The following is a 14,625-nucleotide window of genomic DNA, read 5'->3' as shown; positions in this document are numbered from 1 at the left end:
AAAATACATTGAAAAACAGCTTAGTAATCATGAGTATTTTTGTTTTGTATTTCTGTTAATGTTTTATATATATATCTGTATTTATGTTTTAGATGGTATTAATGACCTAAATCCACAAACCATAAGAAAGAAAACAAAAACAAACCTAGAGAATTTGTTTCAGTAATATAAAGAATTTATAGCCAGGGAAATCATTTGAAATGTTGCCCAGATGCTGTTATCTGTCATATGATGTATTTAAATGGATGTTCTTTAGTTGTATTGGAAATTTGTACGCTGATTTTTTTAAATTATAAATATTTATTTCTTAAAACCAAAAGAGACAGGACAAAATGAGAATTAAGCTATAGGTTGACCTCTGGTAGTAGAGCTTTAAGGCAAGGAGATGGAGACATCCCCTTGTGCTTGTGATAAAGGGCCTGGATTGGAAGTAACCTTGCAAATCTCAAGTGGGCCTCTGATGGTTCTTTGTTCAAGCTGTCATAAAACATTTTGACAGGCCAAGGCCATCCTGGCACAGTAACATGAAATAATGCTGGCCTGCATTTGCAGACATTGTTAGATGAAAAAGGGAGGAGGAAACCAAATATAAATCTGAATTACTTGACTAAACTCCTCCATTGTACTTGTATCTTCAAGTGTAGCACTTGAGGTCAAAGAGAGATGACGGGAACTGAAATGAAATATATGATGGTCCATTAAATGCACTGCTTTAAAATCTGCTTTCAAAAATGTTTGCTTGTATGTTTTTGTTCTACGTAAGTGCTTGTTGTAATTTACATTTTTGAAAACCCAGTCTGGTACCTCAGTGCAGAAGAATGTTGTGTAGCTATTACAGAGCAAAAGGACACCAAACTGGTGTTCACAGCTCTGTGACAAAGCTGGTGACCACAGCGGTGGGTTCCATCTCACTCTGTACACGGCTATCAAATGAAATTAAATGCTACACCTACAATCAACAGATGAAGGAAAACTACTTTGGCAAGAAGTAACTTTTATCTCGTGCCATGATTTAAGGAAGACTGTGTATGCTCAATATTCAGGCTAAATTGCTAGATAAGCAGATTTCTTGAAAGTAAAATAAGGGAAAGAAACACTAATAAAATCTCACCATTTCTGAATCAACTATCAATTATTAAGTTTTCAAATTAATTAATTTACACTTTTACTGAAATAAAAAAAAAAGTCACCAATAATGGAGGTAAAAATTATTTAATTAGCGTATCCCTTTTGTTTGTATACTGACATACAAGAATACATAGTTGATCTTTTCCTTCAAGGACATAATGGGGACTTTAAAAGTAAAAGGTAGTAGCTCTTCAGGAGATGTGGAAAGCTTATAATGCATTATGAGAATCAAATTTCAAATCCATCACTCCCAGTAGAGTAGCGTTTAAGTAAAATGAGATTTTTGACTAATTCTTTAAAATCAGCCGCACTGCAAATTGCGTAATAGATAATTCTTATTTCATTATTATTTTCCACCTTTCTGGCACAGTTTATGAACTGAATGACTAAAGCTGCAATGATGTCACTACTTAGTTTGACGCTCACTGCATTTAAACAATTTAGATAGCCATACACTCAGACTTGGGAAATGTGATCAATTTCCAGTCGATTTTTTCAGGAAAGAAAGGTAAAACAGAATCTTTTGAGTGGACCTTTAGCTAGAACTATTAATTTAAAGATGAAAACATTGACAAATGCTTAGGATTTATGACTAGTGGCTACTTCCTTTTCCATGTGGCATTACTTTTAGATAATAGCTCATGATTTTAACAAATCCAAAACAAACCCTATTGCTTTCATAAAAAAAACCATAATAATCTGATGGATTTAAGCTACAACTGCAATTATTGGAAGACAACAAAGGCTAAATACACCACAGCATGACTAAACAGCATGTACTAATATGAGAGTGATCAGGTATGGGAGAAGACTGAAAAGACTGGCATTCTTCTGCATCTTACTTATGTTCAGTATAATTCTGTGTTTTTTTCAATTACGGTTGCTCAAAATAATTTTGCAACTTAGTTTAACACAGTTCCTGAGTTAATGTCTAATTCTGAAACAGATTAAAACATCCCCCTTCCATTTTCAATTGTCATTAACCCAAGAAAGATGTGTTTTAATGAGTTTTCCCAGGGTTCTAGTTTAAGTTGAGATCGTAGATGTGATTTTAGCAAGTGTGGCTTTAGGTACTATTCTTAGCTAGGCAAGTGAGTCTAGATCACACAACAGTAATGAAGTGGCTGACCTTTCTTTTCATATTAAATATTCTAATTTTAAGGACATTATGTTTTATAAATATTGATGGTGCTACTGTATTCACAGTAGCAGAACACAGCTTTTGAGCAGAACAGCTTCATTTTAGGGTGATGCAGTGACTCACTTTCTTAATCTGTAGTTTGCCTGAGGTAAAAAGATCAAAAAGTCGCTTAGGCAAAGGTGTCTTGAATACTGCACCCCAGAGGGATCATTAGGACAATGTGAAACATGTATTCAAAGCAACGAAAAGAAAACAAAAAATGCAGAATGAAAACAACAGTATATCATAGACATATATAGAAATAAAACCATCTGTCTGAGCAATGTTGACTTTAATCTGCATTCTTTTTGTGTAGGTCACATTTTTACAGTGTTTAACTTCCCACTTACTATTTACACAGCATTTTTGAATTTCCTATGGCATTATCTTTTATGGAGTCTTGGTTTGGTATTGTCTACATTATTGCAACTTGGAATTTTTGAAAGGGGGGAAAAAAAAGCAATACACTTACAATGAAAGTAAAGTTCTTCATCCCCTTCTTGATCTGCTTTGCTATAGCCACAATGCCTGAAAAGAAAGGAAAACACCAGTTTTACTAGTAAATAAGTATTTACTCCTCACATCTAAAGTCCTGACAAAATCAGTTCTGCAGGCTGGGATTTTCAGGCACTGAGCACCTAACTTCTGCAGGCCCTTTGAAACTTTCACCTATAATTCTATTGACAGCAGAGTTTTAAATAAATCATGAACAGTTGCAATCAAAAGGCTTTTGTATCAAATACCAGTCAGGACAGGTCCTAGAGAAAAAAATTCTAGTTCTGGTAAAAGGCTTCTACAGATAAAACAGAGGATTAAAGAACTTGAAAGTAGAGCACTGTTTTACATGAGGTTATTCTTAAACTTACTGCTGTGTCTCTTTTTCTTGAATGTAAAGTCATTTAAAGGCTGATCAGATAAAGTGTCAGACTTCTCCATGTGAGAAAACTGAACAGAAAGAGAGACTTTGAGCAGTACAGGTAAAGAACCTGCTAGGGGTTCCTTTTAAAGCACATTTACATAGGACAAAAAGAACATCTTGATACAAGTATTGTGCCAAAGTAAAAGGACAAACCATATAATTGATAACAGGATTTAAATGAAAACTGTTCCTACTTAGAATTATTTCTGTTTCAGTTTTGCAAATTACTATCTCAGGTTTGACTGTGTCTCAAGTGTTCACAAGAGTGGTGTCAGATGTGCTTACATCCATCAAAGATGCAATACCTTCGTCCAATGATGAATCCAAACACCATGAAGACCAGGATGATAGTTCCCGCCACAGCAACCACAGCTATGATAATAACAGGATTCTGCTCACTGGAAACAGCTGTGGCTACAAACAGAGCACAGAGTTGAGATTAGTTAAAAACTAATCCCTGCTAAGGGACCTCAAAAATTTAAGTCATCATCATGAATTGTTGACTGTCTACTTTGTAGACTGCCTTTGTCTGAAACAATTCCATTGATAAAGTTAGTCTAAAGAAGGGCCTCTATTGGAAATTCAACTAAATGCTGTATGAGTTAATGATTGTCTACACTGAATAAAAAGAAGCCAAGATGGAATTTCCTTGACCAAGTTGGTACAGCCATTAGCTGAAAGCCAGCACCACTAGCATCAGTCACTTCCACTCCCTACTACTACTTTGCTGCATGTGTTTTGACTCCTTCCTTAAAGGGGAGCCCTGGATATCCCTGTAAGGAGGGACAGCAGGAGGGTAATCCCTAACTCTGCTCCTAGCCTCCCCTCTAAAACTCATTGATATGACTTTGAGGGTTTCCAAGGAAATAGTGTCTTTAAGAAAAATGTTTGAGCTGAAAAACTATTAACACAGATTTCCTAGGTAGCATACTTCAATCCCTTACTGCTATTAATCATTGTAAATGGCATTATTACTTACCATTTGTTTCTGTTAGCAACAAAAAGGTGCTTCCACATTAACACAAAATGGAATTCTCCATGCTTCAGAGAATTTTCATGCTAAAATATCCACACTATTGCTCTTTTTATTCAGATGTGCCAATTCTATTAATATATGCAAATGTGTACATGTCACATTAATGTAAACTGAGGATGTAAATACTTAGCCTGAGAAACCCTGAGTTAAAAACATTGTTTGCCTGACATCTAATAAGGGTGGCTATGTACTCAGACACATTAAATAAGCACAGGTCTCCTGAACTCTGTGGAGATGCACTGGTTTGTAACAGTGAGGATCTGAACCAGGAGATGAATAGAGGATGAGACATGAGGGACTGCGTAAGTGAGAGTCAGCAGGAATCACAGAATCACAAAATCATACAATCATTTGGGTTGCAGAAAACCTCCAAGATCATCAAGTCCAACCTTTGACTGAACACTACCATATCAACTAAACCATAGCAGTAAATGCCACTTAGAGTGGCACTTGGAACACCCCTCTGGGTGGCCCTTTCCAACGCCTAATCACTATGGATGCTAACTATGAAGCAGGGAGCACAGTGCCTGTGGATTAGCAGGCCACATAACTTTCTCAGTCTCGCCTGAGAAAGTGGCCTGGGAAATCATAAGGAAGAATTAAAACAATCCTCACAGATAGAAGACAGCCTTGCAGGTGCTGTTTGTCTGTTCCTTGCTTTCTTGCAAGAGAAGGTCGAGGGGTGGTGTACCCCACTGACCAATGATGGTGATGTGTTAGTTTACTAACCAGTAAGAGTTTTTCTTTTCTGTACTTTCACCTATCAGTCTATAAAAGAAGATCTGAGGTAATAAACCTTAAGAGAAAAAACTCTCCTGTTCAACACACAAGAGAGTCTGTGTCGCTCTTCTCGCCATTCCCAATAGAGCGACAAATCACCTGGTCAGTGACAACTTCCTGACATCCCCTGGTGCATCTTGAGGCTCTGTCTTCTTGTCCTGTCACTAGATGCTTGGGAGAAGAGACTGAGCCCCACCTTACACAGAGCTCCACTCAGGCACCTTTAGAGAGTGGCTCCTCCCTGAGCCTCCATTTCTCCATGCTAAACAACCCCAGCTCCCTCAGCTTCTCCTCACCAGACTCGTGCTGCTGCAAGCTCTGTCACCCTTCTCTGGACACACTGCAGAAATTCAGTGTCCTTTTCAGAGTGAGGGGCCCAGAAGTGGATACAGGACCTATGGTGTGGCCTCACCAGCACCAAATACAGAGGCATGACCACTATCCAAATCCCACTGGTCACAGTATTTGTGAAACAAGCCAGGATGCCACTGGCCTTCTTGGCCACCTGGGAACACAGTTCATGTTCAGCCAGCTGTTGATCAGCATCCCCAGATCCTTTTTCACTGAGCCACTTTCCAGCTACTCTTCTACTGGCCTGTAGTGTTGCATGAGGTGGTGGTGACCCAAGCGCAGGACTCAACACTTTGCCTTACAAACCTCATACAGCTGTCTTTGGCCCACCAATTCAGACTGTCCAGATCCCTCTACAGGAATTTCCTATCCTCCAGCAGATCAACACTCCAGTCCAACTTAGTGTCAATATAATTATTATATATTATGTATTATATTATAATATTATATATAATATTATGACTATATCATAATAAATATAATATAACAGGACTAGCCCCATTACTGAGTTTAGGGGAGCCCCACTAGTGACCATCCACCAGCTGGATGTAGCACCATTCACCACCACCCTCTGGCCTGGCCATCCAGCTATTTTTTAACCAGCAGAGTGCTCCTCTCTGACCCATGGGCTGCCAGTCTCTCCAGAAGAATGCTGTGGGAGTCAGTATTGAAGGCTTTACTGAAGTCTAGGTGGGCTACATCCCCATAGCAGGTAACTTGGTAATAAAAGGAGATCAGGCTGGACAAGCAAGGCCTGCCTTTCCTAAGGCCAAGCTGGCTCCAAGGTGGCTGTACCTGATCCATTTGTTGTCCTGTATGCACTGTGTGATCGCACTCAAGCTGATCTGAATCATGTCCTTCCCTGGCATCAAGATCAAGCTAACCTCAGCCTGTAGTTCTCCAGACCCTCCTTCCAACCCTTCTTGTAGATGAGTGTCACATGGCCAATCTCCAGTTGTCTGGGACCTCAGCCTTTTCCTCATCCTTAGTTACACTCCTCCACATCAAGAAAAGGATTGATATTTTCCTTGACCCTCTTTTTGTTGGTAATTTATTTATAAAAACACTTATTATCTTTCACAACAGTGGCGAAATAGAGTTCTGGTTGAGATTTCACCTTCCTAGTTTTCTCTCTACATGACCTAATAACATCCTTATATGCTTCCTGAGTTGCCTGGCTCTTTCTTCCAAAGGTCATAAACTTTTTTTTCCCCTGAGTTCCAGTGAAAGGTCCCTACTCAGACATGCCAGATTTCTTCCCCACTGGCTCACCTTTGAGCACACAGGGATGGCCTGCTTCTGCACCTACAAGATTTCCTTCCATCTCCCTGTTTGTTACCCATACTGTGTGCACTGGTGTAGATGCACTTCAGTTGTGCTGATTTCACCCCAACACTGGCATGCCACCCCCAGACTCACCTCTACCGAGCCTGGTCTTACCCCCTTCCCCTTTCAAACCTAGTTTAAAGCCCTGTCAATCAGCCCTGCAAACTCATCAATCCTTTTCCCCTTTTTAGACTGGTGAACCCCATCTGTCTCCAGCAGACACTCCCATGACTGAAATGCAGCCAACAGGTTAAAGAGATGGAAAAAAGAAAACTAAACTGATAGCTGATTAACTAAATGAATGGTATGATAATATAGTTTACTGCTGGTACTGGTAACGGAACAGGAATATCTACACCAGTATTTATGAAATCCACAGAACTGAGTTCCTGTTACACACTTCAGAGATTCCCATAGAAACAAATTACCCAGACTTTTCTTGGGAGAAGTGAGCCAATCAACATGATTTATTTTGTCACTGACACCGACCTGTACCAACTGTTTCCCCCCAAAATAACAAACCCCTTGTTATATACTACACAGATTTAGAATAGTCTTCACTGGAGGGAAATTACACACACATGTATACGCGCACCCCTCTAATTTTATTTCCTGAAGGAACTTGTAATTTTTCTATATTCTTGCTAATGCAAATGAGGAAGTTCACACTATTCCTATAACTCTTTAACTAAAAAAGAATGCTTATCTTTAAGTAACTATAACTTTCTGTGATACACAGGTCAATAGGATGCTACTGTAGACTTGCCTATATTCCACTCATCCAACTTTTAAGAAATCAGTGGTGACTGTCTTGTGCAAGAGCATAGGGGCATAAATCATACAATTCAGTTCCTGTAACTTATCTAGGCCATCAAAACAGACAATCCCAAGGAATGTCAAATTTCTGTAAAATACAGCATTTCCTTAAAAGGTTCCCACCTCTCTGAACTTCACTGCAAGCCTCACTTGGAAGTGAAGAAGAGGCAGCATCATAATGGCCAGGGTGTGAAGCTTCATCCATCCAAAAAAGTTTGGAAAAATGCCCAGCCTGTCACCTAGTCCAGTAGCCAAGATAAGTGCATAGAGGCTGACATATGTGAGTGGGTTGCTCTATGTAAGTGCCTCACAGATTTTGGGTACTGGCACATTGTGGAAGCAAGCAGACAATGTTTTTTGGGCTCTGGAAAATACTGGGGACATGGTACACTGTCAAACTGGTAAGACAGGTGGGATGCAATGTATGATTTATTTTAATATCTTTAAAAAAAGAGGGGAGGGGGCTGATTGTGGGCATGGTCTGGTATAAATTCAGTGACAAGATTCAGTGTAAGATATCTGCCTCTGTTCAGGTACTCTGCTGCTTCTCCTGTGTGATGAAGTCAGTCTGTTGGTGTAAGGGTGAATCAGAACACAGCTTCTGGAACGATCCCTGTGGCTTGGCAGAAGCAAAGATTCAGTGTTCTTAGAGGAATGATTTTAGGATGCAGAAGATCTTTTCAGGGGGTGCATGCATGGCTACCTGTCACTGGCAATGCCACAACAGCGATGACAGGGAATCAGCACCAGGACAGGAAAGTCCTTACCTCTGCTTAAATTGTGCTCAGGCTCAGAGGGTGACACAGGGAGCTGGTACTTGGGCATTCAGCAACAGCTGACACCTGATCCCAGCTATGAGATGTGCGCATCCAATGCACAATGTTTAATTTAAAGGAGTTAAATCAGCTTTTAAATACATGATTGTAGGGATGGGGAATACATATCTAAACACCCCGGAGGATTTAGGAAAGGGTAACAGCTGAAAATGCTGTGCTGCTGCTCCTGCAACCTTTCCTCATGCAAGAAACTTCAAGAGCACGATTTCTGGAAAAGAATTCATTTTCACCATGAAAGCTCCAGTGATAACAGGATCCATGTATGCCAAGTACTACTTTCTTAAGCATTGTGCTTTATGCCTTCTATATAAATTTGTAGTATTGGTATTTCAGACTTTAGAGATCAATTTTACATATGCTTAATGCTTCAATCTTGTTCGATTTAGTCTGATTCAAGGAAAAGGAAAAAGCAAAGACTTTATGCCAGGTTTTGTCAAGTGCTTCTACTTTAACAGTGAGAGCTGTAAAGAAGTCAAAGATTGCACTCAATGACCTCAGAGGTCTTTTCCAACCTAATTGATTCTCTGATTCTGTAAGCGAAAAAAATCTTCTCCATTACAAAAAGCAGAGGATCATCTTTAGGTCCACTGGCTACAAACCACTTGACTTGACTTTTAAATACTTCAGTGAACCAAGAGATAGAATTTCCACTTAAGTGGTACTTTTTATGTTTGTATGTTTTTCCAGAGGGATTTCTGTTTCTAATAATCAGCCAACAAAAGAATACAACTAAAGCCATTGATTGATCTGTGGCAAACACAGTGTAGAACAGAAATAGTCTGCCTTTATAAAGCATGTTTACTTCATAATTTTGAAAATTTTTCCATAAATATTTATGCAAAATCCAACATCTATGATATGATCCAATACAGGTTTAATATATGTATATTTTACATCTCAGATAATATTAATATAGTGGATATAATTCTTCAGATATTGAAAAGTGGCTATACAGTTTCTATCACAATTCAGAAAATAGCACACGACTCCAAAATCTACTTAACAGCACGAACCAAACAGTGCAAACCAGTGGAAGTGCCAGGACAAATCCAGATAGGCAAAATGACTAACTGAATGTGGCAGTCATTATACGTATTCTTACATAAATACATATCTGTGTACTTTTTTTCTTAAAATATTTTGACATTTTTAAAAGCTTCATTCAGAAATCCACTGGAATAATGAGAAGCCAAAGCCTCTAAACTGTAGCATAACATGGTTTAGTGTTCACATGCATGGTACTTCCCTTGAGGGATATTTCCCAAGAACAATCCAATAAAGGTGTGCCTTTAAAATGCTAAGAATGAATTTGATGAGTCTGTAAGTTCTGATAAAACTATAAATAAAACATAAGAAATGAATACTTTCATGTAAAACAATTTTAGAAGAGTTTAATGGAATTTTCTATTTTTTACCAACATTTTCATTATTTCTGAAAACTGTATATGGGAAATTTTTGATGTTTATCTTCGCTAGGAATTATATTTTATAATGTTGTCTCAAGATAATGGAAAATATGCTACTTTTAGAATTTTCTTTAATGAAAACACAGGACATTTTTCATGGCATCTCAAAGCATATAGCTGGCCTGTGACAAAAGAAACCTGCTGTGCATCCTGGCCAAGAATCTTGGTGGTTTATATGCATTTTTTCATTATCTGAGTCAGAAAAGGAGTACAGGAAAGTGGTCAGTGATGCATTTATTATAGGATTTCCTAATCTCCCATATGTTGACCAAACTCCAGTCAAAATGGTTTATCTTTGAAATCATCTTTGCTAAGCTTAGCAGCTACCAGTCTGCTTACATTCAGTATGGAAAAAATACTCAGATAATTAAGGAAATGTTGGGGAAATATTTTGATGTACTAATTTTAAACCACTATGGACAATAAATTATCTAATTAGCAGAAACTTATTATGACAGACTTCTAATTTGTTTTCCAGAAAACTATTCAAAATAAGAAATTAATTCTGGCTGTACCTCAGGTTCCCATTTTGCAGAATGGGGATTCTGCTACCGACTCTTTCTACAGATGGGAAGTATGCTATTAGACACAGAGCTAATAATATTAGTAATAACAGCTTACTGCTGCTATTATGATAATTACTGTTTCAATTATGTCTATTAGATATGTGGTATTATTCATTATTTATAGTTTTTATATGCTGTGTGGAACTGAGGTGGAATCAAGACCTAACTACTGCATATTAAGAATAACCACAGGTTGTTCAGGCGACACCTGGCTGCAATTAATAGGACGCAATAATGTGTGTCTGCACTGTCTTAGCTAGACTGCTGCACACAGAGGGTATGGCATCCATATCCTTGGAACTCATAGGCTATGTATTCCTATATTCCCAGCCCCAAATCCAGATGACCTGATGTCAAGGTCAACCTGAAGCAAATTCTCTAAACCAGGGTAACCAAATTTAGGTGTGCAGCATGTTGGAGCTGCCAGGGACACAGTTCCTGTGAAGGGGCTCAGGGCTGCCAGGTCTCACTGATGGAAGAAATTTTTTTGTTACACAGCTCACAACTTATATAAGCCTGAAAGGAACTTAGTATCTTTGAAATTCCCATTTCTTTACTAAACTGAATTGCCAATGAATTCAAAATATACACTAAAGATGGACTTACTGAAGACACACACATAAACAAAACTACCAAGTTGCTGTCTTTTGGGTTTTTTTTCAGAAAATCAAATGGAAAAAAATACTCTGGAAAAGTCTCTCTGTGTTGAAATCTCCTCCTTCCTTCTCTCCCCAGTTACAGAAGAATACTCTAGCTGAGTTACTCAGCTCACCACTACTCACTTCTCTTGTGGGGAAAAGTGTGTATTTGAATTAGAAAGAAAAAAAAAAAGGCTTGTGTATTAGAAGGACAGCAAAGGAAAAGAACCTAATGTAACAAATGTAAGTCTCCTCCAGCCAATTACAGGACTAATTTTCATTTTACGGTAAAATATATTATGGAAGATCATCCTTCAAAACACAATGACAAAATCCACCTTCTTGTAGAACTAAATTATTTCTAATTGTAATTATATTGCTTATGACTCTTTCTTTTCTTGCTTTACCTGTGGCTTCTTCCAGTGTGGCAACATCCAGTCTGGGGCTGTAATTTCCATAACCAGCAGCAGTAAAAGCACGAATCTGGAAAACATACACTGTTCCAGGCTTTAGGTTATTAATAGAAGCTGAAGTGGACTTGGTTTTCACTGTTGAATAGGTCCTCTCCCTTTGATCCTGGAAACAGTAAGACAGAAGATTAAATGACATTTACATATCCAATTTTGTCATGATTGCCCAACAGCAACTGACAGCCAGACTGGGTAGTTTATTTCAATTTGCTGAATGCTCTTTTCCCCCAACAACAAAAATAAAGCATACTCTGTGGAGTATTACAAAACATTGTCAATGCAATGAAGAGCTCTAAGTGTAACATAAAATTCAAATGGGATGCTCATGTTGTTATTCAGAAAACATCCAAACAATAAATGATCACTTTTTTTGCTTTGATTAAATTTTGTGAAATTTTGATGAGAAATAACTCAGCCACAGCTTTCCCGGGGAATCTGTGAGGTCAAAACAGTTCAAGGACATGGAAATTCTTCTTTCCTGGTCAGAACATGACAATCATAGAGCCACACAACCTGCCTTCATTCTGCATTAATTTGGTTTATAGCTGTCAGAATTTTTTTATTTCTAGAGCACTTCAAAGTTATCGGGAATGAAGTCCTAGACATTGTGAAATAAATGGAAAAACTCTGACTGACATCATTACTTTGACATTTTACCCTTCCATCACCTCTAAAAAATACAATATCGCCAATGTATAATTGGTTGGATTTTGCATAATTTCTGAGGTCCTTAACTCAGCTTTCACTTCAGATTTTTATCTCTGACTTTTAGTCTTTTCTCAGTTTTAGACTCTAAGGCATAAAGAGGAACCCAGGGAAAGAAGCTCAGTATGACACTCCTCAAATTTGAAGCTGAAAGATTACAAACCCTATGAGTAATAACTCACTTTCAAATAGTACAAAAGCTGTATCACAGATCATTAGAGTATTCAAAAAGCTCTACTTATTCATCACATTTACCGACACAGATTATGTTTCAGCACAGATATGTGAAGCCCTGTTGATTTTTGGTGGCAGATGCAACCCTGATTTGAAGGGCAGAAGAGATGAATTAACCAACCATCTGAATGCACCACATGACCAGAGAAGCATGAGCCGTACGCAGCAGTGCTAATGAGACGGATACAGAGGGAAGGAATAAATCTGTAACTCATTTCAGTAATACTTCACCAGCTAAAAGTGATGGAGAGCTGTCCCTGTCACAGTCAGTAAAGCAACAAAGGCTTTTGCTGAAATACAGGGCTATACAAAACATACATTATTTCTCCTCTCAGATTCAGTAAGGGCTTCTCCTGGTTCTTGCCCAGTTTGTTACTTGAGCAAGCCCACAGTCTTGGCTAGCAACAATTTTACATATCTAGAATTTTCCATATCTCTCCAAGAGAATTTAAATAATCTGTAAGTGAGGACCATGGCAGAATGTACACTGGTATATGAGAAAGAGCAGGAATGCTTGGGAGATGAGAAACAAGAGTAAGGAAATCATAAATAGTCAGGTTCAGGACTGTAAGCCGCAGTGGAATTTCATTTTGGGTTTAGATGCATAAACGAGGCTTATTGGAATTGCCAAAAGTCCTTGTATTCAAAAATAAATAAATAACAAAAAAATAAAAATAACCTGCGCTAGAAATCTCACAGGACAGGCTTACTTTGGAGATTTCAAGCAGCTTCCATTCCAGCCCTAGCCAGAAGTGAGAGGTGAAAAACACACTTATCAGAGTATTTCAGAATGACAAAAATGTTTGATTTAATTTGGCTCTAAAAGGAGCTGAAAGTTCAAATCCTTTTAATTTCCTATTTTTTTTAAAGTAGTGGAACAAAACTCAAATGGCCTCTCTTGTTCTGAGCAAGAAGATTATGAAGTAATTTTAAAGCTGAAATGCAATTTTTTGGAAGGAAAACAACCATTTCAGTACTTGTGCAAAAATTGCCTCAGTTAAAGTTATATAGTCCAGTTTATCTGTGACTGTTAGAATGAGCTTTTTATTCTCTTGTATTAATTTCACTGTATAAGTATAATACTGGAAGATGTCCTTCCATTAAAAAAAAAAAACCTTAACATAATTTTTTCTCTTTGTAAACATAGAAAACTGGCAATGAAATTCTGCTGGTTATTTAAAATGAGTATATAGGGAAAATAATAAAAGCCACACTATAAAAGCTATTATTATATAAGAAGTTGGGTATCTTGGCAATTCTTCTGTCATTTTACACTACCCATTTAAAAGATTTATTTTATTTGAACAGATTAGAAACTGCTCGGCATATGAAAAAAAATCTAAGATTTTTGGTTCTCAATTTATTTTATTTTTTTTTTTTTTGGTTCAGAGGATAGTTTTGCCCTTGCTAAATATGTAAAGTTTTAAAAACACTTGCATTTTATTTGCATGTGTATGTATACACACATGCTGGAGGAACAAAAAATTATCTGCTAAATTAGTAACATTTCTTCCAAAGAATCATTTAGTGACTAGTACCTATCTGCTAGATTTTGTTATAAGAATCATTAGAATGAACAACTTAAACTGGAAGCTAACATCAACAAATAAAAATGTTATTCCTTTCCCAAATTGTATAAAGATCTTTTGATAAGTATATTTGTGTAATTCAGCACTGAAAATGAAATATGACACTTGATAATACATCCAATCTGGGCTGAATTTACCTAATTCTGTGTTACCTAGTAAGCTGACATGCTTTTTTTGATATAGGGGTACTGTTACCTTGCTGGCAGAAATGTCTTCATGACTGACTACAAAGGAGCCTCTTTATTAATTTTATTTTTTTCATTTTAATTTATTTTCTTTTTTTTTTCCCACAGAATGTTTTATAAAAATTAGGAGTATGTTACGTTATGCAGTCAATTTCCCAGGGAATCTGGAGGAGCCAAACTTAGTCTGGGTCCCATGACAAACATAGAGCTGCACAACCTGCCTTCACTCTGCTTTCATCCAGTTTACGCTTGTCAGAATTTTTTCATTCTGCAGTACTTCAAAGTTATCATGAATGAAGCCCTAGACATGCTGAAATGAATGGCAAAACTCCGACTGACATCAGTAAGATTGCAATTTCACTCTACCAGAAATAGAGATCACTTCATCTACTATTGAAAA

The 14,625-nt window shown here is 37.5% G+C and overlaps 1 protein-coding gene across 6 annotated transcripts in view; it reads right to left on the bottom strand.

The window, feature by feature from the left end:
• The window catches only part of EPHA7 (EPH receptor A7), a 166,196-nt gene that overhangs the window by 31,772 nt on the left and 119,799 nt on the right, over positions 1 to 14,625 (bottom strand). For all 6 annotated transcript variants that reach the window (XM_014263537.2, XM_005518215.3, XM_088053480.1 and 3 more), the window contains 3 exons: positions 11,450 to 11,618; positions 3,533 to 3,641; positions 2,781 to 2,836 (listed from right to left, as the gene is read on the bottom strand). In XM_014263537.2, coding sequence (XP_014119012.1) covers positions 2,781 to 2,836; positions 3,533 to 3,641; positions 11,450 to 11,618 — 334 coding nt within the window. The remainder of the gene's footprint in view (positions 1 to 2,780; positions 2,837 to 3,532; positions 3,642 to 11,449; positions 11,619 to 14,625) is intronic.

Source organism: Pseudopodoces humilis, chromosome 3 (assembly GCF_049639895.1).
Source record: "Pseudopodoces humilis isolate 2021_Gansu_Grassland_sample_001 chromosome 3, ASM4963989v1, whole genome shotgun sequence".
Taxonomy (NCBI): Eukaryota; Metazoa; Chordata; class Aves; order Passeriformes; family Paridae; genus Pseudopodoces; species Pseudopodoces humilis.
The sequence above is the reverse complement of the archived record's forward strand: the minus strand, read 5'-3'. Positions and strand labels throughout refer to the sequence as shown.